Here is a 27,018-nt window from a genome sequence, read left to right as displayed (position 1 = left end):
TGGCAGGAGTTATATACCAGATCTTAGGCATATATTTGACTTTGAGAATCCTACTGATTAATTTATTGAATTTCACTTAAAATGTATTAAAAGGAAAGGGGCAACAACCTTCACAATGAGAATTATAGCCACACATTTCATTTTTTAAAAAGTCTTACTATCACATGAACCCAGAGACTTCATTAACATTTACTTAGCATACTGCTTGATTAAAACAGAAAGGCATGTCAAGAAAGAAATGTCAGGAATGGGAGCAGGTTAGAATCTATGATGAAGATGTACTATTACTCTTTCTATATTATTGTATCAAACACTGCTAAGGCAACATCAGGAAAATAATCATAGGATTTTATGTATTAAATCTAATGCATTATGAATGAATTTAGCAGAAAAATAAAAGGAAATGTTTTATCCTAATTATTTCAAGTCAAAACAGACTTCTATTAATTCTGTATCAAGTAGAGATGGAATAAAATTAAAGACCTTTTCGCCCCCTAAAACCCACATCTCTAGAGGTTCATAGCAGAAGATTTCAGAAACACATGCGACAAATAAATCTGACCAGGAAATATATACAGTATAATATTTTCAAAGACTATATATTCATATTCTGTAAGGAACAAGACAAAATGCTGAGCAACCACTCCTGAAACAGCTATCCATGTTACTGGATCCAATCTGGTCACCAGGACCAGAGGTATCCATGTTACTATTAGAATAAGCAGGAATCATACATAGCTGCTTATCACACAGAAGAGAGATTACACATAAGACCACTCTTTCCATCCACTGCATTACTTAAAATACAGAACAATATTTACCTTTGCTCCATGCTTATGAAGAACTTCCATAACATCATTGTGTGCTCGTTCAGCAGCCACATGCAAAGGAGTCATGAAACTAGATTGGAAAAGAGATAAGATTAACAGCTCTCAAAGCTTGCCTGTTCCATCTAAATGCAAATATTGCAATTTTAAAGAACAAACATACTCCTTGTTTTTTTCATTGACATTGGCTCCTTTCCGAAGCAGTAATTCAGTTACTTGTTTCCGTTTAGGATGAAGAGAAGACACAGCACAGTGCTGCAAAAGAGACAGCATTGTATGAGAAGATGGCAATACAATGTAATATATAATATAATCAAATGTAAGCCACCCAGAGTTTCTATATTAGTGAGATGGGTAGCATGGAAATTTAATAAGTAAATAAATACATAAACAAAATAAAGTTATGTTCATGTAACTTAAGAGTATGGCACTAGTAAAGCATAATTTACGTGATTTCCCTTATTCTAAGCTGTCTACTACCTTTCCTCAAAAATTAGTACCACATGAGCCACGTGAACAAATCTTTCTCAGTCACTTCATTAAATATCCTTGGTTGATTTCAGCCTGGCTTGCATGTCTCAAATAGTAGATCTATGATCTTTCCATTGGTATCAGCAGCAAAACCCAAAAATTGAATAAGCACAAGAGAACAATCACCAAAATCCCACATACACTTAGTCAGCATGTTTCTAGCAGTCCTCAAAGGCATTATGAACAATTTAGAATAGGTCTAATACTTACTACCTAGACTGGTTTTATTTATATTTTTTTCTGAAGAGGAGCTAATCTGTTAGGTTTTGTATCTGAGGGAGCAAGTTTTCAATTGGAATTTACCGTATTTGCGACTCAGAGAGAATGAGAGGTAAAATATTCATTTCAGCTCCTTCCTTTTTTCATGCACTGAATCAAAGAACTATTATAAAGAGACAACCTTCTCTACCATTACTTCCATTAATCATAACAACAACATTATGTTTTTATCCCACTTTTTCTTCAAATGACTATAGGTCCCTGTGACAAGGATGTCTCCCTTAATTTTATCTTATAACAAAATCTCATAGCAGTAGTTTGTGCAGGGAGGATGAGTGGTCTCAAACTGCCCATTGAATTTCCATAGTCAAAAGTAGCCTTAGACTTGGATTTCCTCAACACTATTCCAATATCTTAATTATAGTGTGATTACATTTTAACAAATTACTTTCACAGAAGACATAAAATATTGAAGGGACTGCACCAGTGGTGGGTTCCTGCTGGATCGCACCGGATCGCGCGCGCTCCCTTTCAGCGCTCCACCTGGCTTGCGCGCTCCCTTTCAGTGCTCCACCTGGCTTGCGCGCTCCCTTTCAGCGCTCCACCTGGCTCTCGCGCTCCCTTCCGGCGCTGAAACCGGAAGTACAGTCTTGCCCCGCCCCTGGCGAAGCAACGACGCCTGCCTGCGCTCCACCAGCTCGGCTGGGAACGGAGATGTTTCCTCAGCGGAGCGGAGCGCCTGAAAAGACTTTTCAGGCGCTCCGCTCCGCTGAGGAAACATCTCCGTTCCCAGCCGAGCTGGTGGAGCGCAGACAGGCGTCGTTGCTTCGCCAGGGCCGGGCAAAACTGTACTTCCGGTTTCAGCGCCGGAAGGGAGCGCGAGAGCCAGGTGGAGCGCTGAAAGGGAGCGCGCAAGCCAGGTGGAGCGCTGAAAGGGAGCGCGCAAGCCAGGTGGAGCGCTGAAAGGGAGCGCGCGCGATCCGGTGCGATCCGGGAGGAACCCACCACTGGACTGCACAATATATTTCAGAGAAAAAACAAAAAAATGTTTTTGGGTCAAAGGAAGAGATGTTTCCTTCAGATTATTTTCTTAATATGGCATTAAATCAATGGCAGGTCAAGCATTAATTTCAATAGGTGAAACTCTATGTATAACTATTGGTATGATTGTATCAAAAAATCTTAAATGTATACACAGCTAAAGCAGGAAGAGTGACTCCATGATCTCACCAGTGCTGTCTCATGAGATTGTGGCTGTTTAAAATTAATGACCTCCAAGGCAAGTGTTTTCTTGACTTTGGCTAAATCAGCCTCCCTTGCTGCTTGTAATAAGGAATGTCCTTTGAATTCATCTGCAGAAAGGGAAAAAAACATAGTTATGGCTGATAAATATCTGTTGTAAAACCAGATTTATAACAGTGGTGCAGAAAAATAATGTAGAAGGGAAAAAATTCTCTAGTGGACCGTCCCAATATATTCTCTCAAATAATGCTTGTGAAAGACAGAAAAACATCCATGATTTAAGAGGTAAAGGCAGTTTTTAATCAAAATAGTTTTCAGTGTAAAATAACACTGCAGATACAGTTTCTCTAGCAGTCTCTGAAGGGGATTTCAATTCTTTTGACAACACCCCCTCCCCTCCCCAAAAAGGTAGTCAAAACAAAAATGAATGGCAAATAATGTAGAAGGGAAAAAATTCTCTAGTGGACCGTCCCAATATATTCTCTCAAATAATGCTTGTGAAAGACAGAAAAACATCCATGATTTAAGAGGTAAAGGCAGTTTTTAATCAAAATAGTTTTCAGTGCAAAATAACACTGCAGATACAGTTTCTCTAGCAGTCTCTGAAGGGGATTTCAATTCTTTTGACAACACCCCCTCCCCTCCCCAAAAAGGTAGTCAAAACAAAAATGAATGGCAAATAATTTTAAAACAGAAAGGGAGATATTAAAATTGCAAATGTGGCTCAGGGCATGCAAATGACAAAAAGAAAGAAAAAATATAATTATCTTCACATATAACCTGACTGAGGTTAGATAGAATCTGTAATCTAGAAAAGAATCTTGAGACTGTAGTAAACAGTAAACAACTAAAATTAAGTGTGCTAAACTATGAAAAAGGCAAATCCCACATTGGGGATTCATTAGGAAAAGAATGAAAATAAAAACTACAAATATGTCTTTCTATTCCACGATCATGTTTAAAATATTATATATATATATATATATATATATATATATATATATATATATATATATATATATATATAAAAATTCAAGTTGATACATTTGAAAAACAGCTTTCGCAGTGTTAAATACAGCCATTCCTCATTTGGTGGCTACTTCGATTAGCAACCATTTGCAAATATAAAAATAAAGTAATAAGTACAATAGTAAAACTACAGTAATATATGATAATAAAAATCAAGGAGAAAGAGGAAAAAGGGGAAGAATGGATATTATACAAGAGAACTTTATCTGAATGAAATAGCAGCAACTAGTGATTTTCAGAATTTCTCTCTCTCTCACTTAGTGACCATTTTGCTTAAATGCCCAAGTCATTGGAATATAGTTGCTAAATGAGGAGTGTGTGTAGTACAGGGGTGTCAAACTGGATTTCTTCAAGGGCCAGATCAGCACTGTAATTCTCCTCTGTGGGCTGGCGGGGGGGGGGGAGGACGGAGATGGGACAGACGCCTCCTGCAGCATCCTGCTGGCCAAAATAGGGCATGGGGAGCCCACACGCCGCCCCGTGCCCCATTTTGGCTGCCAGAGGCATCGTGGGCTGGTCTTTTGCTATTTCCAGGCTGGTGGAAAGAGATGGTGGAACTATCCTATCAGCAAATTTTTCATTTGGGAATTTTTAGGCCAGAAAAGATGGAAATTGTAAACAAGATATGGAGGCTATAACATCAATATACACATACATAGGTGAGCTGCCTATTCAGGAGGCCGACGGGCCGGAGAGGAGCTGTGGGGATTTAAGAAGCAAGCCGGGGGGGGGGGGCGCTGGAGGCTTTGGGCGACCCCAGAAGATCAACAAGCCATGAAACTGGCCTTGGCACTTCGCCTATCCCCCCCCCCCCCCGCGGATTTCCGATTTAAGCACTTTAAGAACTTTAAGAACTGCCTCTTTAAGAACTTTAAGAACTTTAAGAACTGCCTCTGGGCCTCGATGGAGGACTATTTCCGATTTAAGCACTTTAAGCACTTTAAGAACTCTAAGAACTGCCTCTGGGCCTCGATGGAGGTCTATTGACTATCATGGTTCGGCGTTGTAGGCTTCCTCTCTCCTTTTATTTATCCATTTACATCTTGGCCTTTTCACATGCATTTACATCCTGGACCTGCCATAGCCATAGTTATCATCATCATAATCTACTCAAGGGCTGATATTTTACAACTGCGAGGGTCCCCCCTGTCACAGGTATGCCCCCCTGCCCTGGTGAGGGCACACCTCGATGAAGGGTTTATTGACCCAGAGAGGTGGAGGAAGCGGGGGATCAGGGTTTTTTTAGTAAAATGTTTTTTAAAATTTTTAAGGGGTTCCAGGGAGGGGGGGAGGGTTACTCAACCTGGGGGTATGGATATAGCCAGGTCAACAGGTGGGATCAGGATGGAGGGGAGCGGAGTGGGGGAGGTGAAAGGTTACAGCATTCCTATGGGGGGGAATCCGATAACGACGGTCGTAGGGAGGGGCGGGCGCGAGGACACCAGAAGAACACATAGTCGGTTGGGAGACCGGGGCTGTTGGACACGCCCGGTCGCTTGTACCAACCCCCGCAGTCTAGGTGGACAGGATCGGCAGAGCCTGGGCCTTAGGCTGATGTTATGTAATGCGAGGTCTGTGGTTAATAAGGCCCCCCTCATCAGGGACTTGATCTCAGAGGGGGAGCCGGACCTCGCAGGAATAACGGAAACCTGGTTGGGCCCGGAGGGGGGGTTGCCCCTCGGTGAAATGTGCCCTCCAGGTTACCGGGTGTTCCATCAGCCACGGGCCCAGGGTAGGGGCGGTGGGGTAGCGATAATCATTCGGGAAGATTTGACTCCGAGAGAATTCACTGTGTCGCAGACATCCGGTTGTGAGTCTCTGGGCGTGAAATGGGGCCCAGGGAGACAGTTGGGTCTGTTGATAGTATACCTGGCTCCCCGCCATACATCAACAGCCCTGCCCGGACTCCTCGAGCTGATCGCGGAGATGGCGGTTGAGACCCCCAAGCTACTAGTGATGGGGGACTTCAACCTGCCGTCGATGGGAGAGGCATCCGAGGTAGCCCGGGAATTCATGGCTTCCATGACAGCCATGGATCTGACTCAAGTAGTTCGGGACCCCACACACGAAAGAGGCCACATACTGGATCTTGTGTTTGTCTCCGACCAGTGGACGAGTGATCTGGGTATAGGGAATTTAGTCATCACGCCCCTGTCATGGTCAGATCACTCACTTCTCCAACTGGACTTCCCTGGCGCTACTCCCCGCCGCGGGGAGGCGGAACCAGATTGTCCCAGATGGTTCCGCCCCAGGCGTCTGATGGAACCAGATAGGTTCCAGGCGGAGCTTGGGCCACCTCCTGTAGACCTGTCCCGCTCCTGGGCAGAGGACCTGGTGGCCGCGTGGAATAGTGCGGCCGCCGGAGCCTTGGACCGGGTTGCGCCTTTGCGGCCTCTCCGATGGCAACGATCGACCCGGGCCCCCTGGTTTAATGGGGTGCTAAGGGCGATGAAACGCCATAGGAGACGCCTAGAGAGCAAGTGGAGATCTTCCCGCTCCGAATCCGATCGAACACAGGTAAGAGCCTACTTAAGGACCTACCTTGTGGCAATAAGGGTGGCCAAGCGTCAGTATTGTGCCACCCTTATAGCGTCCGCAGAGAACCGCCCTGCCGCCCTGTTTCGGGTGACCCGCTCCATGCTGTCGCAGGGACAGCGGGATCCCCCGTTGCAGGGCAGGGCAGAGGAGTTTGGGGCATACCTGCAGGATAAAATTGATCGGATCCAGAGGGAGTGGACCCACCCCAGTGTTCCAGAGGGGGCGTCCGAGGCTAGTCTTGAGATTCCACGCTGGGAGGAGTTTGACCCTGTTGTCACCGAAGATTTGGACAGGTTGCGCGGGCGACTGCGAGCCACCACATGTTTATTGGACCCGTGTCCCTCCTGGTTGGTACTGGCTTCCTGGGAGGGTACACGAGGCTGGCTACTGGGGCTGGTGAACGCTTCGTTGGGTGAGGGCCTTTTACCAACCGCCTTGAAAGAGGCGGTGGTGAGACCCCTGCTCAAGAAGCCTTCCCTGGACCCAGAGGAGCTAGCAAATTATCGTCCTGTCTCCAACCTTCCTTTTCTAGCGAAGGTTGTTGAGAGTGTGGTGGCTCAACAGTTCCCGCGTCACCTGGAGGAAGATGATTATCTAGACCCGTGCCAGTCCGGCTTCCGGCCCGGTCACAGTACTGAGACGGCCTTGGTCGCGTTGGTGGATGATCTCTGGAGGGCAAAGGATGGGGGTTGTTCCTCCATCCTTGTCCTATTAGATCTCTCGGCGGCTTTCGATACCATCGACCATGGTATCCTATTGCGCCATCTGGAGGGGTTGGGGATCGGAGGCACCGTATTGCGGTGGTTCCGCTCCTACCTCTCTGGCCGGACGCAATGTGTGTTGGCAGGGGAGCAGAGGTCGACCCCGAGGCCCCTTACTTGCGGGGTCCCTCAGGGGTCGATCCTCTCACCTCTCCTGTTCAACACATATATGAAACCGCTGGGTGAGATCATCCGTGGTTTCGGGGTGGGATACCACCTGTACGCTGATGATACCCAGCTGTACATTTCCACCCCAAACCACCCCAATGAGGCCGTCGAAGGGATGTCCCGTTGTCTGGAAGCCGTGCGGGTCTGGATGGGTGACAACAGGCTCAGGCTCAACCCCTCCAAGACAGAGTGGCTGTGGCTCCCGGCTCCCCGATAAACCACCACATTCCATCGCTGGCCATCGGGGATGAACAATTAGCCCCGGTGGAACGGGCACGCAATTTGGGCGTCCTCCTTGATGCCCGGCTGACTATAGAAGATCGTGTGGCAGCCGTGGCGAGGGGGACGTTCCACCAGGTTCGCCTGGTGCGCCAATTGCGTCCCCTTTTGGACCGGGGGGCCCTGCGCAGTCACTCACGCGCTGGTGACGTCTCGTCTGGACTACTGTAATGCTCTCTACATGGGGCTCCCCTTGAGGTGCGCCCGGAGACTGCAGTTGGTCCAGAATGCAGCCGCGCAGGTAATCATGGGGAGATCGAGGTTCTCCCATATAACACCTCTCCTGCGCGAGCTGCACTGGCTTCCTGTGGCCTACTGGGTGCGCTTCAAGGTGTTAGTCACCATCTTTAAAGCGCTCCATGGCATAGGGCCTAGTTATCTGCGGATCGTGTCCTGCCCCATACATCCCTGCGGCCCATTCGCTCACACAGAGAGGGCCTTCTCCGGGTGCCGTCCTCTAGAGACTGTCAGAGGGCGGTGCCCAGGAGTAGGTCCTTCTCTGTGGCGGGTCCCACCCTTTGGAACGACCTCCCCCCAGACATCAGGACAACAACCGATCTCCGCTCCTTCCGCAGTAAACTGAAGACCCACCTGTTTCAGCTAGCCAGCCTGGCATAATCTCGACAACTGTTCCACCCCTTGGTTAATTTTAATTGTCAATGTTAGCTTTTAAACTTTTATTCTTATTGGGGTTTTAACTTCCCTGATTATTGTATTTATTTATTTTTACCTCCTCCTTTGTAGTCTGTAGACCGTTGCTTGTGTACGTCGCCCCGAGTCCCTGTGGGGAGAGGGGGCGACTAATAAGTCTGATAAAATAAATAAAATAAATAAATAGACCAACTGTGGTCTATCGAGTGCGTTTCAAGGTTTTGATTACGATCTTTAAAGCGCTCCATGGCTCAGGACCTAGTTACCTGCGGGATCGTATTCTGCCCCATACATCCCTACGACCCATACGCTCGCACAGAGAGGGACTTCTCCAGGTGCCGTCCACCAGACAGTGCCATGGGGCGGCGCCTAGGAGCAGAGCCTTCTCTGTGGCGGGCCCAGCCCTGTGGAATGACCTCCCTCCGGATATTAGGACCACTACTGACCTCCGCTCCTTCCGTGTTAAGCTCAAGACCCACCTTTTCCAAATAGCTGGCCTGGCTCAACCATAACTTCGTAACGCTCCTGATGGGTTTTTAATTTAGTAATTCTATTTAAGGGGATTTTAAATTGTGTTTTTAATTGTGTTTTTAGTTGTGTTTTTAATTGTCTTTCACTTATAAGTCAATTCTCCTCCATGCACATATGTATATGTCCCTGTTCTTTTTGTATATATGTTTGTCTTATGTGTATTTTTATCCATTTTGATTGTACGCCGCCCCGAGTCCTTCGGGAGAGGGTTGCGGCTAATCAAATAAAATTATTATTATTATTATTATTAATTATGTACTGAATGGTGAAAAACAACAATAGAAATGGATCACCAAGAGCAGATGATACAATACTGACAAAAGAAATATCACCTGACTGGGTGCTTTAGGAAATTGTCACACAGATATGTAACGATACCTAAATGAGTCAGCTGGAAAAGTATTGAAGGACAAATTCATGGAAAATTAATGTTTTCAATGATTACTAGTTACAGTATCTATAAATATTAGGTCCAATATCTGAGAAAATAGCACTTCTGAAAACATTAGGCAGAACACTGCTAACTGCTCAAACTGATAGGCTTCCTTTTAGCAATGGTCAGCTGGACCAAAAAAATCTTTAAAGTTCCTAGGCATTTATTTCGTAAGTTGTATTGCTCCCAATAATGAGGAAGTGATGGTGATGGGGAATTATGCTATAAATTTAAAACCTTACATCTCTAACGGATAAGGTTAGGTTGGTCTCGACTATGCTCACTTTTAGGAAAGTCTTGAAGACCAGGCTGTTTTCTTGGGCACAGGAGTTGAGAAAGCAATTGAGCCAATACTGCTGGTATGTGGTATCTTTGGTAGCCACTCTATGCTTTAGTTGGTCCTAATAGATATTTTTCTTACACTGTATTTTTTTACATTTGTGGTAGCGTCCTGGAGTCCTAGTACTGGAGATGGGTGGCCACATAAATAAATTTAGTTTAATAAATAAGATGAAATAAAATAAAATACATAAGCATAACTTTTAAATTTATCAGATGTTACCAAAAATTCATCAACTGATGGTGAGATACAGATCAGTCTTCCTTTAAAAAAAACAGAATATCATTTTTAATATAGTAGAAAAGAATGAATTCTGTAGTCTTGCTGAGAATGATAATACCTTGCACATAGTAATACTTACAGGTGAGCCTCTCTTTGAGCTCAGGTGTCGGTGCCATATCAACAGCACTCTTGCCATGACAATTGACCAATGTTGGATCTGCACCATGGCTCAGTAACAGAGAACAAACTTCCACGCGATTCTTGGAAGCGGCTTCATGTAATGGAGTAAATTGCCAGAGATCCATTGCATTGACACAGGCTCCATGCTAAGGAACAAATGTAACAGGAGGAAAAGACAATGGGCATCATATGTTGCATCAACATTATATATTTTTTTTAGTTTTAAATACACTAGATTGGATTATCTGTTTTATGTAATGGAAATCACATTAGAATTTCTATCTAACATATGTGAAGTAATTTAATCATTTCATTTCATTATCTGAACAAATGTATTCTGCTTGACATTGAAAGAGTGAGATTAACACATGAGATTTGTTTACAAATATTAATTGGTATAATAGACCTATTACAATAAATCTTGATATAATAGCACTTGAGAGTCCTACAATCTAGATGAGAAAAATAGAATAGGAATGTAATCATTTTTGACTTAGTAAAATTAAACCGGAGTATAAAGAGATGCTTAAAAAATAATAATTTAGTAAAATTGGCGACAGCTTTAAGTATTCTATATAGTGATGAATTATTTCAAATAAGAAGTGGCCTTTTTAAAAAACGGAACAGGGAGGTCTCTAAAATATTTTCTTTATAAACATCACAAAAGCATACAAATTATCTCACATGCAATACAACCTATAATTTATAAACAGAATAAAACCCTTCGCATTAATGACAGTCTTTACATAATTACATAATTATTAACTTATCCACCTTCAACAGCAATTCTGTAACTTCATAATGTCCATAGGAACATGCATTGTGTAGCGGCACAAGTCCACTATAACAAAGGAGAAAAAAACATTGTTTAACTATTCAGAAAAATAATTATTCATTACACTGCACAATATATTTTATCTGCTTTAATATCTTGCTTGGTCTAATGCATTTGGCAAATTGTTTATTTTTAAAGCTTTGCACAGTTCTAATGTTTCCTGCCTGCATAAGTGTAGGGATGGTATCTTTCTGGGGGTTCTTTTGTTTTTCTCTATTTTGGGCTTGTTTGTTTGTTTTACTGCTGTGTGTATACATTTCATTAAAGGACATGTTTTACATATATTTTAAAGGACTATTTCATAGGTTTTTATATTTTTATTCCACTCAGAATTTCAGACATAAAAAAACATGAGTAAAATAAGCCAACTTACATGAACTAGTTTCAAACAAGTTAGAATAGTGATATTCCATCTAAAAGCGAAACATGATTTGCTTCTTGGAAAAAGTTCAAACTTTCAGATAAACCAAATCACTATTGTATATTTACTGATAAACAAGCAGGATTTGTCTGAATAGCTCACAGAATATTACTCATGCAAATATACACTGCAATAAAATATGCTAAGATGGAAATAAAAAAAAACTGAGAATAATGAAGGAAACAGAAATTACAAATATACACAAAATTTAAATAAAAGCAACCAGATTTAAATGATTTAGGGGGCAGGGAAGAGTTTTGCCTGGCCTCAAAATAGTACCTATGAATTTGTGAATGTCCTTTGAAAAGGTGCTTTCACCCATACTCATCTTCCATCATATTAGCATATCAAAAGCAAATTATACAATTTTACTTACCCTTTATCTTTTGCATGGACATCAGCACCATGCTGAAGTAAAAGCTGGACTATACGAACTCTGTTATATCCTGCAGCCAAATGTAATGGGGTAGACTGTAATAAGAAACAGAAATTAAAGAGCATAAGCATATTCCAAGCTAAACCAAATCTTTATATTGACATACAATAATTGCAAGTAACAATTCCAGCTGAGTATGTATTATGAGAATAAACTCAAATTGCAGTTTTTCATCCTGTATAGCAAAATACTTTTTAAAGGAACAAAACGGGGTGGGTGGAATTATCAAAGGCTAGAAGTACATAATATAATTTTCTTTTTTCTTTGTATTTTTTGACTTTTTTTCTAAAAAAAAACCCCACCCTATGTATGTTTTTTTCTTTGTCCATGTATTTTTATTTTGGGGTTGCACTATTTTCTGTTTTTCTGTTATTGTTTTTAAAACAATAAATTAAAAAATCTGAAGAATAAAATTCTAAGCACTTAGTACTAAATAACATGAACTTAGTTTAAATCCTTCTAATTTTTTAAAATGGCTTTTACAATCTTTAGATCAACTAAATGAATTTTAAATATGGAAAAACAGGTTTAAAATATATTTTATACATACAATTTATCCTGTCTGCTATTTTATGGTAGCCAATATTTTTCTTGAGGTTTCTCTTTCTTGCTTTTGCCAGGTTTCTCCAGAATACCAGGCCTTATTTCCCTGGATTATCCTACAAGAAAGACTAGGGAGAAGATCCCTAAACAAACTCAATTACAGGGCAATCAAGTCAGAAAGTCTTCTGTGCCTCTTTATGGTATTTGTGGCTAATATAAACTTCTCTCTTCTCTGCAATTCAAGATGCAATACGTCCTACTCGGCTATTATCCTCTGAGGAAACCTTTTGCCTATTCGACAAGTACAGTATTGTGCCTCTGGCACCAAGACTAAAATAGCTTCTGTAACCAACATACTGTATAAAAACTCAAGGCACTGGGATCACGATAACACTGGGTTTTCCATGTGAGTTCTTCCTCTCAGCCTATACAAAATTATAGAGCTGCCATGCCAAGCAATGCCACAGAAACTTGACTTCAAGAATCTTTAACAAGAAGCTGCAATTTTCAGTATTTCTTCCATTTTAATGCTTTAATGTTTTTGAGGGGTCTCGTCTTTAAGGATGTTACCTCTTGGAAAAAAAAGCTATACTATGACTTGATTATTGATCATTCTCATAGTAAATGTGGCACATAGCAAATGTGGAATCCATAAAGATTTAGCAAGCCGATGACACAACTCTGAAAGCAACAATGATCAATTTCAGCTTATATTCAGTTCCCTAAAATGTAAGTCTATATGTTAACTGAGTAAATGAACTGACAAATCTTTCAATTATAGTATTAAATATTTAACCACAAATAAATAAATTATAATTTCAGAAAAGGAATTCTATATCACAAATTTCTGGACTTTGGGATCTCAATTGGGCCTTATCTTTTGCAGACACAATTAGGATTAGGAGAAGAGCTACAAAACCCTCTAAATTGAGAATTTTATCGAGTAGCAGGGATGGGATTTTTCTTTTTCCGAAGCTTCTAAAGTAAACAAGATCACAGATGTTTGTAATATAATGATCCTAATTAGAACTAGAAATCTACTTCACACACCATAGAAAAGTAATAAAATTAATTTCATAAACATCATTCAACACTTTCTGCTTTCTGATTGAATGTAATTATCTGGCTAAATAATTAATTCAAGGCAACATTAACATGTAGTGCTAACCACTTCAGAATAGGCAAGGAAGAGGAAAACTTTCCTTCTTTCTCCCTTTCCTTCCCTTTCCCTTCTCTTCTTTCTTCCTTTCCTTCCCTTCCCTTCCCATCATTCCAGTCTTCAATATAGCTGTCCATTTTAACACAACTCCAGATGTTACTGTTTCCTCTAATCAACACAAACAAAACTCAGGAGCTCAGAAGAGCAGTAGTGAAGTAATTGAGGCCTCTAAGACAATTTAAAAGAAGCACTTCTATCATTCTTCCTGACCTCTTTTGCTGATTATCCTCCAGAAGGCGGTAGAAGGCTCGGAACAATTATCATTGACTAGCTAATGGAAAATGGTAAATCAATGAATTGGAAAGATCAGAAATGTTGGGGAAACTGATTATGTAATGCCTGAGTTCTTGACTTTAAATTAGACTTGGATATAAGCAAAATCCCATCTTTGCCTTTAGAAAAGCAGATTTAAGTAAATATAGAGTAATACTAAGGAACATTCTGCCCAAGAAAAAGTTAATGGTAAAAGAAGCACAAGATGGACTGGAGTTCCGATAATAGAAGATTCTAGAAGCAGAACAACAACTAATTCCCAGAAGAGAAAAATAGAATACTGAAAAAGCCAATGTGGCTGCTATGAAAAATTGGTGGTGGTGGTGGTGGAGAAACACTGATGTGTCTGGTATTATAAATAAAACAAATTTAACAAGATACATACAGAATTTACAAAGAGAACAAATCAATGCAGAAATGGTTTCAGAAAAACTGATATTTAAGAATGAGCTATGGTTGACAAAGGATAAAAAAGAGGCTTCTTTAATTATGTTCAAAATAAAACAGTAAAAAAGGATGTCATATTTTCAGTGAACATGGCACAAACTTAAAAGGTAACAATGAAAGGGAGAATTGATCCATTTTTGCTCTGTCTTCAAAAATAAGATTGGTATTCTACCAAACAATTGTGCACACCAAAGGGACGGATTAAGGCGACAGAGTTAGGGTCAGGGAAATACAATTATTACTGACTGAGTTCAAAGTTTCATGGACATCTTTCATGCATCTTAAGGCGCTAATAAGATGTGTTGATGATGTAGCCGAATTTTTATAATTATATTTGAAAATTCCTGGAGAACAGGTGTGCTTTTCTTCAAAAATATAATAAGGGCGGTTTAGGAAATTTCATATATGAGAAGACATGCACTGCTGGTTATATTACCATCTTCAATATTACCATCTATATTACCATCTTCAAAGCGCTCCATGGCACAGGACCTAGCTACCTGCGGGATCGCATTCTGCCCCATACATCCCTACGACCAATCCGCTCTCACAGAGGGGGACTTCTCAGGGTGCCGTCCACTAAACAATGCCAGAGGGCGACACCCAGGAGTAGGGCCTTCTCTGTGATGGGCCCAGCCCTTTGGAATGACCTCCCCCTCAACATTAGGATTACCACCGACCTCCGCTCCTTCCGTTCAAAACTCAAGACCCACCTTTTTCAACTATCTGGCTTGGCTCAACCATAATTCCATCTTATTCCTCCTGACAGTCGTTTTAAATCAGTAATTTTAAACTGGGGTATTTTAATTCCTAATCTCATTATTATTATTTTATGTATTGTAATGGTTGTTACCTCCTCCGTGTAATATATATATGTGCTTTTATTTATTGTACGCCGCCCCGAGTCCCTTGTGGAGAGGGAGCGGCTAACAAATCAAATAAATAAATAAAATAAATAAATATTGCCATTTCTATAGGGACCCCTGTTTACAACTGATCTTGACTCTACTCTCTAAATTCCCAGAGAAGTCTAATTTATTTTATTCACATTACCCATCAGATAACAAAGACAATTCTATGTCCTTAAATATTGTCAGGTTTTATTATACTGTGTGTGCAAATTCTGCCCTTTTGTGAGGGCTGAAAGGGCAGTGTTTTATTATAGCAATCTTTCCTGTTTTTGAGTTATGATCATAATAAAGTCTTACCTCATCTTGAAAAGTTTGTATTCAGTGTGGAATTGTCCAGAACAAATCTGTGCTAATAGTGTCCTCTGTGTGTGTGTACACATGCACATGTTGTCTGTACTGAGTATGGTGTACAATTTTACATACCCCATAACCTTCTTATTAACAGATTAATAAATCATGAGCTGAGAATATGACATTTAATTGAATATATCTGAAAAATGAGCTCAAAAATTGCTCATCAACAGTAACATATTGATGAATTACTGAGTGCAATGTGTCATGACTCAGTCCTCAGCCCAGTATTCTCTACTATGTTTACTGACTTTCATAACGAAGTAGAAAGGGGACACATCTCATCTGGAGCCAAACTCCAGAAAATAAAGCAAAGTGAAACAATTTTGATGAGTCAGAGAAAATAAAAGAATTACATTTAATGAAGGAAAATGTAGGGATTCTTTGTTTTCCAAGGGCTGGAAACACCATAGCATAAAAGGTAACTACAAAATGTTTTATTGTAGCACACATCTGTCCTAATAATGGGCTCTTGCTCTGGGTTAACTCACTCCTCCACTTTTGTGAATTGATGTGCCACATATGTATATAAGCTTTTTAGTCCTTGTAACAAATGAATATCTTTAAGTTGTAATGTGGTGTTGTGGTCCACCGGCAGCCTGTGAAACTGGCAGCAGAGTTGGACAGTGAGGAGGTTGGGGAGGAACATGGGCCAGTCCTAGAGTCTGGAGAAGGCTCGGACGAGGGCTCTGCATTGGAGGCACAGAGGGGGCCAGAGCTACCTGATAGTTACGTGCTGCCTCCAGAACCTCTGGAGGTTTGACATCAGCTAGGCAGAACAACAATGTGAGCCTGTTCCCAGTGTGTGCATGCGCAGAGCTGCCAGAACAGTTAAGACAAAAAGGGCAACATGGGAGTAAGGCTTGGAGATGATTGGCCCCTCCCATAAAACATAAAAGAGGATGTGAGCCTTTGCAGGAAGCAATTAGTTCATATAGTCGGTTCAAGCTGTGAGAAGTCCTATTTGACTCTCTCTGTGTTACTTTGGTCTTGTAAAACTAATTGGCAATTAGGTCTCTGGCCACGTTTCAAGGGAGATAAAGGTGGGTACTTACCATTACCCTGAAAGACTGAGGCAACTTGAGCAGACATCTGTCAGACTCTTTACAGACTGCTTGTGATCATTATGGGCTGTGAATGTCCATAATTCACAGCTGTTTAAATAAAAGGGTTTTTGAGACTAAGATTGTGATTTATGCTTTCTCAGGAAACCTAGGTCAGAACAAGTGGCATGCAACCTTTGCCTCCCTCCATTCTTCAAATACCTAAAGGATGCTATATAGAAGAAAACCAAAACCTGTTTTCTACTGTACCAAGATGTGGGACCTGAAAGAAATCAATCATTTTAGAGAAACACTTGACTGTTAGGCAAAAAACAGTAAAAGACAGCTGATACTCCAATCAACTACTCAGAAAGGGAAATCTGAAACTATCTTTTACTGGACGTGTTCAAGTAGAGACTGGATGAGCCTGATTTAAATATCTGCACAGAGGATGCGATTCAACACCATCTATGAACTAGACTTGTTCCTTCCAACTCTATATCATAATAAAGAAACCTAAATATGTAGAAAAATAATTTTAAAAATAACAGAATGTAACTTTTCAATCTGAAGCAGATGAAAGTAGGATATTAGGGCAAATGACAAGAAATGAAAAATACATGATCCTAAACAGGTGTGATCAAGTAATCCCTGCAAATATATTACAACAGGGGCGTTAAACTCGCAATGACACATTGTCACGTGATGTATCGCAACTTTCTCCCCCTTCGTTAAAATGGGGGTAGGTGTGGCCAGCGCATGACGCATCTGGTCCACAGGCTGCTAGTTTGACAACCCTGATTTACAACATCCAGTGTGGTAAAGGCAACATGGATTGCAAAAGGCTCAAATCTACCCTAAATAAAGAGAGCTCTCACTGTGTGACTTCGGGACAGTCATTCAGCCCAACTTACCCTTCCAAATGGAGGAAAGACAGAATATAAATCTAACAGAATAACCATCTGTTACAGCAACTCAGTTTAAATACCAAGATTACTGACAGATTAAAATAGATTTCTGATGGGACCACTGAGAAACAAGAGGTACATTAGAGAGCAATTCCTCTGAGTAAACTGATCCCGTGTACTCAGGAGACATCAGGTATACATTCATCTAGAAAATAAAAAACAGAGGAAAAATGTAGGAGCAGTAAATAAATTTGTGGACTGAACTGGCTGGCCATTTGAATTGTAATTCAACTGCTAGACAATGGCTATACTTTATAGACTGTGGACTGTACTTCAGTTAAGGATATGATGCGTGCAAATTCAACTTTACCAACATAAAACAACATAGTTGAATTATCAGATTACAGTCTCTAAAACTTCTCAAGAACACTAGACTGATTATAGTATGCTATTAACATCAATAGTAAAAAAGAAAACCTCCTTCTTCAGAAAAATTGCAACAGGACAAGATAACTGCCTAATAAAAGGGGCTGTTAAACAACTTTTCTCCAACTTTGAAAAAATAAAAAAAATCTATTAGTGGAAGCGATCAAGAGCCAGCTGAAGCTTTGGCTGAAAGAACAGATATTTTACCTGTTTCCATTACTCACTGCAGCCTTTAATACCATCTCAGACATATTTCTCCAAATCTCCAAGTAGTTTTTGTGGAGATGTAGGGAGAATAAGAAAAAAATCTGCCTTCCCCTCTATTCACAGTTTAATAATTGGGACTCAAACAATAATGAACACAAATTAAGGAATCACAATTGAAACAGGATCAGCTTAACAAAAGAGAAACTTTAATTAGTATTTTACTGGGAAGTTGCCAGTAACAAGTTATACAAATTATTATTTTAAAAATAACTGGTATAAATTGGCAAGTTTTGTACTTTGCAGATAAGACTTGAAATACCACAATGAATGAATGAAAACAAGAAGTCATTTTTTCCCACCTGAACTAAAAGGCCCTCTATGTATAACATTTATATCTTGTTTTTCTTCCAGATCTCCTCCAACTATTTCATCAAGGAATCCTCTACGGCAGGGCTGAGATACTGTATAGTAACTGGCTCAAGATCATTCAGAATGTTACACAGTTGATTGGAAATTTAAATAATGACTAGGATCCTACATCATCTTACCTCTTTGATGACTAAAATAAGGACTATTTTACAGGATTCTTGAATCTTGAATCGCAGTAAAAAAAATCAGTGAAGAATAACATGGCCCACTGACAATGTTTGGAATGGGCCCTCTCTTTTGCTTCCCTTAAAAATTAAGTTTTATAACACTTTTATACAAAGTGTTTTGTATATTAAATTTATCTTTTCATTCTCATCAGTTACAATATCTGAATTATAACTTTTAACCAGCATATGATTATAACTAGTCACAGATCAGGATTGGTGAGTCCCAGGTTCTTATTTCCAGTCTTTCTTACTTCTCCCTTGACATCTGGGTACAATTAGAAAAGAGAGTCATAGAACTAAATATAAAACACCCAGAACTGCTGTCCTATTGGGAGACTTTAATGCTAGGGTGGGCATTAGTTTGCTTGATAATGCCCATTTGGGCATCATACCTGAAGACTAATTTATCAGCTGGCCTACCCTGCCATTCCAGAGAATATGAGTTCTAAACTGATCTTCTTGACTTACATAAGTGATCTTCACATCCTGGGAGGCATTTGTTTAGATATGTTTTTATTTTCCATACTGGAAATGTTAGGATTACATTGTGTTTGAACAGACAAAACCAACTTCTTAGACATTCAAGTTTATGTGAGGGCAGCAACCATCAATTAACTGCAGTATCTTTTATGGCAGTTCTGATATAAGACTACCTGTATCATCCAATAAGAGGTTATTTGCCCACCTGAAATGAGACAAACAAGGAGGCTGGAAGGCAATTACCTGCTTTATGAACTCTTAAGAGGGACCAGCCTTGGGTGAAAATAGTGTTACAACTATTTAAGATCCAAATGCAATTTTTACTGGGTATGCCAATGTATGTTTCATGTTAAAAAAAAACATAATAGAAACATTGCCTGCTAGGAACTGATAGCCTGCAAGATCTAAATGGCTGGTCCTTGATTGCTCTTGGTCAAGACAGACTCTAAAAGCAACTATGTGTTTGGTTCAAATAAATCTTACACCAAGCAATCATGCCAAGATGTTAAAGCCGAGACATAACTACAAGAAACTAATAGAGACACCAAGAAGACTCACTACACAACTACAGTGTGGTATGAGTTACAAAGTCAGCAAAAGGGTTCAACTCAGTCGTATTTTGGAACATCATGTCTGGCATGCTGAAGGGGTGTAAAGCGACTTAATATCCCTATCTCAGCAATAGTTTGGCAGGATTTTTATATTAAGTTATTTGCCAATCCAAACAAGGATCATCCAGAAAATATGATTACTAAGTTTTTGATCTCTTATAATCTTCCTCCTTAGCCACCAGGGTGAATGACAGAAATTACATTTATTACTGAAGCCCAATAAGACACCTGGTGAAGATTTGTTACCCCCAGAACTCTTTCGGACTCATATTGACTGGCGGACTCCCCTGCTGGCAGGTTGTTTACATATATGGACAACACTAGTCTTATTTTCCAGGAGGCTGGATACTATCCACCATATTTCCTGTATACAAAAAAGGAGACAAGGAAGACTCCCAAAATTACACATCCATAAGCCTTATAGATTATAACAGTTAAGATGTATGCAAGGTATCTCTTGAAGAAAATAGAGAACTGGGCAAAGAATATATTAGTGGACGAACAGGCTACATTCAGATCTGGGTATTCGACAATAGACAACTGCTTTGTTCTGCATCATCAGATTTGCTTAAGCAGCATTTGCTTAATGGCCATTACAAAAAACGTTGACAATTGGGCATGGTCATGACAACCTGCTTAACAACCACATGACATGCAACTGTAATCCCAGGGTCAATTACAGTTGTAAATCAAAGATTACCTGCATTGTTCTATCTTTATCCTATTTTATCTACCATATATTAGTCTATTTTATTTCACCCTAGGCTATTTTATCACATTTCAGTATATCATACCTTATCTCATTTATTGTATATTAATGTGGCTGATGCTCATGCTTTGATAACTAATCAGTAAAGTGTATTATTACTAGTTTGTCTCAAATGATATACTATAGGGTCTCCTGCTAAGACCTCCAAGGTCCATTCCAACTGTGTTACTCTGTTACTCTTCCAGTCCTGAAATTCACTGAGTCATCACAGACTGAAAGACTAAAACTAAAAACCTCAGCCCTGAGCTGGGACTTGGGGGTGGGGGAGTTATTTGCATGGCAGAAGAATCAGTTCCGTTGCCTTACATTTTTTCAAAATACCGGTATGTGTATTTTGCACATACAGTATGTCCTTATGCCCATGTGTAATTTTATTATAGTTTTCCAAGTGCATATGTTTATGCAACACAAATAATAATGGTATATCTTCATTAAAGGAGATAGGGAACTTATGAAGTTCAATATATTGTATATTTTCTACCATATTTCATAAGCATCCTTATGGTAGGCAGAAAATATTAAAATTAAAATAAATTGTATTTATATAACATGGGGAAGGCCATTCAAATAAAATCACAATAGTTAGTACTTCACATGATAGTGTTATTTTGAAATTGAATTAATTACTATCTGGTAATGGAGGAAAGATGAAACAGTTTCCCCTTCCCAAATAATAGTTAAAGAAAAACAATGAGGAATTTTTGAACTGAGATCCACTGCCCATCTGCAGAAAGTAAGGAGAGGTTTTGGTGCTAAATTGGGGTGTGGTGGCTCCAGTCCTCTATGGTTATATTAAGGGGCTTATATTATTATTAAGTATATACAGCATGAAAAGAACATTCATTTGTGCTTCAAGCTGCTTTTATTTTCTAGTTTCTAGCACTGTGCAGTAATATGAGAAAAATAATTTTAAGAAAGGTAAAGCAAGTAGACAAAATAATCAGAGATGTTGCAGTTTATTTTCTGTAAACTCCATCTTGCACCATAAACCCTTTAAGGATTGGAAGACATCTTGGAAGTAGTGTGGGGTGGGGATCTAGTTTAGTGGCTAAAAAGCTTTAAATAACAAACCCATGTTTAATCATATCACTTGAGACTACATATAAGACTATGCATAATTTAACACACCAATATAACTCCTAGAATCAATGCTTCTGGCACAGAATTCTAGGTATCTAGAAGAAGGCCTCTAGGCTTGTTGCCATCTGATATACCAGGCTTCTTCTATAGATACAAATTTACTCTGTAGGGGAGAGGGAGAGAAAACATTTCTATGTGATTGTCATTTAAGTGATAAGGTGTGAAAAACAAGCCAGAAGTCTAAGAAAAATCTCTCATATGTGTAACAAATCCTCATGATTTGTCTTGTAAGATTTTATAGCTTTGAAATAAATAAAAAGTAAATTAGCATAACTGTTGTGTTATAATCTTTTATAATATAGATGAAAGATAGCAATAAAATTTGGAATGATTAATTGGTTTATCAGTGAAGTGATGACATCGTTGGGTAAGAACTAAAAAAAAAACCCTCAAAAACTTGAATGGAGTGAAATTGTTTTTAAAATATTAACTGTGATTCCATTGTGGATCAAACAACTTGGCTTTATGTCAACTAGAAAGATTTCTTGAGACAGCTAGGCTCTCCATGGTTTCCTTTTAAAAAAAAGAAGTAATTGCTTTACTTGATTGGAGAGCCAATTTGGTGTAGTGTTTAAAATACCAGGCTAGAAACTAGTAGACTGTGAGTTCAAGTTTCGTTTTAGGTACAAAGCCAGCTGGGTGACCTTGGGCCAGTTACCATCTCTCAGCCTTAGGAAGCAGGCAATGGCAGATGACTTCTGAAATCTTTCCCCCAAAATGTAAGGGGGGAGGGGGAAGGAGGGAGGAAGGAAGCAACATGTCTGGCATTTATTTCAATGCAGTATTTTAATTTATTTAGTTTAGTAACAATTTGAAAGTTTATTTTATTTTTTCTTTATTGTGGTACCCAAAAGTCAACCCCTTGTGCATCACATGTTTTATTGAACTGAATCATTTTCTACATTTATTATTTTATTATTAGCAGCCACATTTCCACTATAGACTTTTAAAAGGTACCCTATCTTTAATCTGAAAGTAAAAAGAACTTTGCTTTTCGCATGTTCTATTATAAGATCTGAGAGATATTTGATGTTGGGCCCCAATGATTACAGGTAGTCCTCAAGTTAAGAAAGTCCAGCTTAGGGAACGTATAGACAATCCACACTTACAAATAGGCAGTCTTTTACTAAAAATGGTGGATTGCATTCTCTTGCCTTCAGCCAACAAACTACCGTGTTTTCCCAAAAATAAGACAGAGTCTTATTTTCTTTTGACCCCTGAAATAAGCACTTGGCCTTATTTTTGGGGAGATCTTATTATTTTTGAGGTGCCTGGAGGTGGCGAGCGTGGTTACCTCATGGCTGCTGCTGTGTTGCAATATTTTCAGGGAGGGCTTATTTTAGGGGAACGGTTTATTTTTGCACATGCGCTCAAAAGCCCGATTGGGCTTATTATCCCGGGAGGTCTTATTTTCAGGGAAACAGGGTAAAAAGCCACACAACTTTTTCATATCCTCCGGACATCACTGCAGCAACTGTGTTTAGACCAATTCCCTTAAATGTACATTTCTTCAATATATGCAACATCACTCTTATAATAAAATGAGTAACTATGCATGAGCGTCCATTACAAATGGACACTCATGTATATAGCAAAGGAGTTCTCCTTGACAAAACATAGGTCAAACATTATGCAGATGGAATCAAATGAGCAAATCCAAAATCTGCATGGGCAATATGGTTTTAAGCAACAGAAAGAGCCGATTCAGCTTTAATGTTAGTAATCCAAGAAATAAAATTCAATTGTTGCCCTCATAATAATAATTTAAAAAGTCAAATTAGTAATCATTAGCTAACATATTAGATCATTAGAACTGCCATCATGGGATATGGCAACTCACCTTACTGGTCCAGTGACGTACTTATACATTGTTAGAAGTTCCTAACAATAACTGCTTAACCCATTAGTTGAATCTTTTAATTAATCTATTAAATCCATTAATTAATTTTTAAGCTATTTCTGCTCTCTGGCAGAAATTTTAGATCTATTTATATTCTGCTACAGCTTCACTTTTTAAACAGTCTAACACCCAAACACTTTCCTCATTTAAATATTGTGCATTTCAGAACATTCAACTGTGTTAGTTATTGATTACTGAACAACTAATACTGTCCTTGATTAAGTGCTGCTCTGGATCTCATTTAGCAATTATTAATATAAGCAAAATCCCAGGACCTCCAGATATCAGCAATCTACAATAGCAACTGGCCTTGTAAGCAATTGACACTGTATAATCAAGTATGAAAAAGCTGAACTCTTGCTCACCTCCTTTCTATTTCTGCTGCTTTGACTGCTGTCAAAACTCTGGGCCCTTAGCTGCTACTCTGCTGGAGGAAGAATAGAAGACGGTGGTGGTAGACAGAGTAGGTGAGCAAAATGGGCAGTGGCAGGCTTGAGAGACTAAGAAGTGTAGGGACCACCTTTTACAGGGGCAATCACTGTGACAACAACAAAAAAATGACGGGCCAGATAACAAAATTGACAATTGATTTGTCAAGCCAGAGCAAAAATATGATGTAACAGAGCCCAGCTTTGCCTGGTGGCACAACTGAAATACCCAGTAGTTGAACCACACAGTTTCAAAACTCATGATTTTGGCATCAATCAACTGATGGTTGTTTTAATCTATGCAAAAATAAAACTAAGACAACCAGTCAGTTATTTTACAGGAAGAAGAAATACGAAGTTTAAAATTGACTAAGCGTCAATTACTTAATTCTGCTTCATTTAATAGGATATATATATACCGGCATGTACATATATATCCATAATTAAACCAATCATACTTAACATATATGAGTATAAGAGCTATAAATATTGAATTATGGAAAAATGTGTTTAGGCTGTGAATTGCATCCAAAATGTTATTTTAAATCTTCACTGCACTGATTTACTAATCAAATTCTTTGAACAATTTAAACCCCAAAGAATCTGCTGGCAGCATACAAACCACAATCTGTCCCAAATTATATCTCTCATGTCCTCCCACCAAATTACCTGGGGAGATTTCAGTCACAGAGGCTGAAGTACCTGATTACCCATTTCAGACAGTTATTAAGAATTGATGAATCCTAAGAAGCACTAACAGACAAAATAACCATGCTGTGCGAACCCAGGTAAACTAAGAGACTAGAATCTATTACCTCAGATTATAATAATACGTAAATTAATGAAACATCTAATTACAATTCTGAAGGTATAAGTTCTTCCTTTTCTTACTTCATACTGATTTAATATATTTTAATACCCCATTATGTAAAGCTGCAGTTAGACAATTAAGTGAGACTATAAAAATTTGGAATGAATATCCAACAAGATTAATGAAATTGATCTGAAATTGGCTATAACAAGCTAGAGTACTGAAACCCTATTTTTCACAGCCAGAACATTCACACAGAGAACACTGTTCATTTACAGTTATTAACAAACCCAAACTCACAATTTATATTTATTAACAAACATTCTAAAGCACAATGCCAGGCTGTCATTTAAAATGCAGTCAGTCAACTGTATGTTCCACTATCTCTGTGAAGCTGTCAATATTGTACACATCATTCAATCTTATGTGATGAGACCCAAATTACAATCCACAAAACTGGTTAGTTATCGAATTTTTAAATTGCTAAGAAATGCTGACCAGCAGACAAAAAAATTACAACAAATTTATATTTACAGAGACTTACTTTTCGCCCATCACTTGCATGACAATTCACATTTAAAGGTGTCAACAAAGCCATTAGTTTTTCTTCATTGCCACTCCTGCAAAGAAGAAATGGAAGGGAGAGGAAGTCCCTTATAGAATATATGAAATGGAGTTTCACATTAACATCATGTTCACAATCCACCTTGTGTGCATTTTGACTCAGAAATTTTTTGCTTCAATTATTGCATTTAAAATATGAGTATATAAACATATATAATAGAATAATTTATCGTATTTTAAATGTAATAAATATACATTTCCCAAATTGTTGCAATATTCCTCAAGCCACTATAAATAGCCTCCAGCCTCTCGCTCAAGCTTTTCTATAACATATATGTAAATGTAGGATGTGCCTTTAATTCATAAGGTAGAAAATAAAAAAATATCCCTACATAATTTCTCATTCAAAATTGCTTTTTAAACGTAACAGAATTTGAAATGCATCCTGTCTAAATTCAACTGTAACTATACTGTACAATTACAAGCAACTATTTAGCTTTTTGCAAGTAGTTAAATCCAAAAGTCTCATGTTAACAAGGACTGCTTAGCTGCCCAATTTTATAAAAAGATAATGACAACATGACAGATCATAAAAACCCATTTTCACCCTGATTTCTACCATCTCTCTTCAAAAACAATACATTTGTATTCTGAACAGCACTTACCTAGCAGCTTCCAAGAGTTCGTCCTTCTTGTATTCACCTAAATGATTGCAAAATATCATGCTGTTAGCATTTGGCAGAAGACAGATGAAGAAATGCAGCAGGAAGCAAATACAGAATTAAACAGAGAACAGGAGGGGGGGGCGACAAGCAAGCCCACACCCCGCTGGGTGATGGAGCTGTGACGTTAGTCAGCTTGTGAAGGCAGCATCACCAGTGCCTTGGAGACGGGCAGCAAATTGACGCAGCTTCTTATCCAATCCTCAGATGAAATGGCTTTCTTCAGACAACCAATGAATGCTGAACCTCTGTCCAGAAACAATCCCTCTGATAACAGCATGGCAGCTGAGTACAGTGTCTCCTCCCCCATTTTTCCTATTCAGTCTCTTAGCACACTGGTATAGCATAAAGGCATTGACACACCCCAAGACTATTTTTTAAAGGCACACATAATAAGGTCTGGATTATATGTAGCCAGACAATTACATTGCAATATATTTATTTCAGAGATGATTAAAATTGTGTCCAAAGTATATGTTTGTAACCTTAAGAAAACCAGTACACCATAATAAAACATGTGGGAAAGACAAAAGTATTCTGACAATAGCATTTTCAAATCGGCCATTAAAATGGTAGCCTGTTTTTGTATCTTTTGGAATGAAAAATTTATACCCTGAAATTTAACTCCATCTTACTACCACTAAATATCTGAAGAATACTGCCATTGAAAGTTTTAATGTTTTAGTCTTTGAAATCTTTATAAAAAATTGTAGTAGATAATTTTGCATTCTATTCTATTTAGAATGGTGAGACATTTCAGAGTAAAAGTTATGAATTCAAGGAAATAGAACAGTCTTTATAATGGCAACCTGTCTCCAAGAAAGAAATATTAAATGCAGGTTGATTACTCCATTTCATTTGTGGGTCTTTATGAATGGCAAAGCTTTTATACTCTCCACAGAAGATGCTAAGAAAATGCTTCAGTCATGAACTACAAGAAAACAAGAAAAAATGGAAACAGACCGAAATTAGATCACACATTTTTCTACCCTTACATTTAATCAATCACTGACTTCATGGATTAAA

The 27,018-nt window shown here is 39.0% G+C and overlaps 1 protein-coding gene across 1 annotated transcript in view; it reads right to left on the bottom strand.

Annotated features, from left to right (window-relative positions):
- Nucleotides 1-27,018, bottom strand: part of TNKS (tankyrase) — a 100,330-nt gene that overhangs the window by 32,864 nt on the left and 40,448 nt on the right. The window contains exons 4-11 of the mRNA XM_081942957.1: nucleotides 25,936-25,972; nucleotides 25,251-25,326; nucleotides 11,584-11,678; nucleotides 10,726-10,792; nucleotides 9,911-10,097; nucleotides 2,808-2,929; nucleotides 991-1,082; nucleotides 822-900 (exon numbers count right to left, since the gene is read on the bottom strand). Coding sequence (XP_081799083.1) covers nucleotides 822-900; nucleotides 991-1,082; nucleotides 2,808-2,929; nucleotides 9,911-10,097; nucleotides 10,726-10,792; nucleotides 11,584-11,678; nucleotides 25,251-25,326; nucleotides 25,936-25,972 — 755 coding nt within the window. The remainder of the gene's footprint in view (nucleotides 1-821; nucleotides 901-990; nucleotides 1,083-2,807; nucleotides 2,930-9,910; nucleotides 10,098-10,725; nucleotides 10,793-11,583; nucleotides 11,679-25,250; nucleotides 25,327-25,935; nucleotides 25,973-27,018) is intronic.

Source organism: Natrix helvetica (assembly GCF_964273705.1).
Source record: "Natrix helvetica genome assembly, chromosome: 2".
NCBI classification, from domain to species: domain Eukaryota; kingdom Metazoa; phylum Chordata; class Lepidosauria; order Squamata; family Natricidae; genus Natrix; species Natrix helvetica.
The sequence above is the reverse complement of the archived record's forward strand: the minus strand, read 5'-3'. Positions and strand labels throughout refer to the sequence as shown.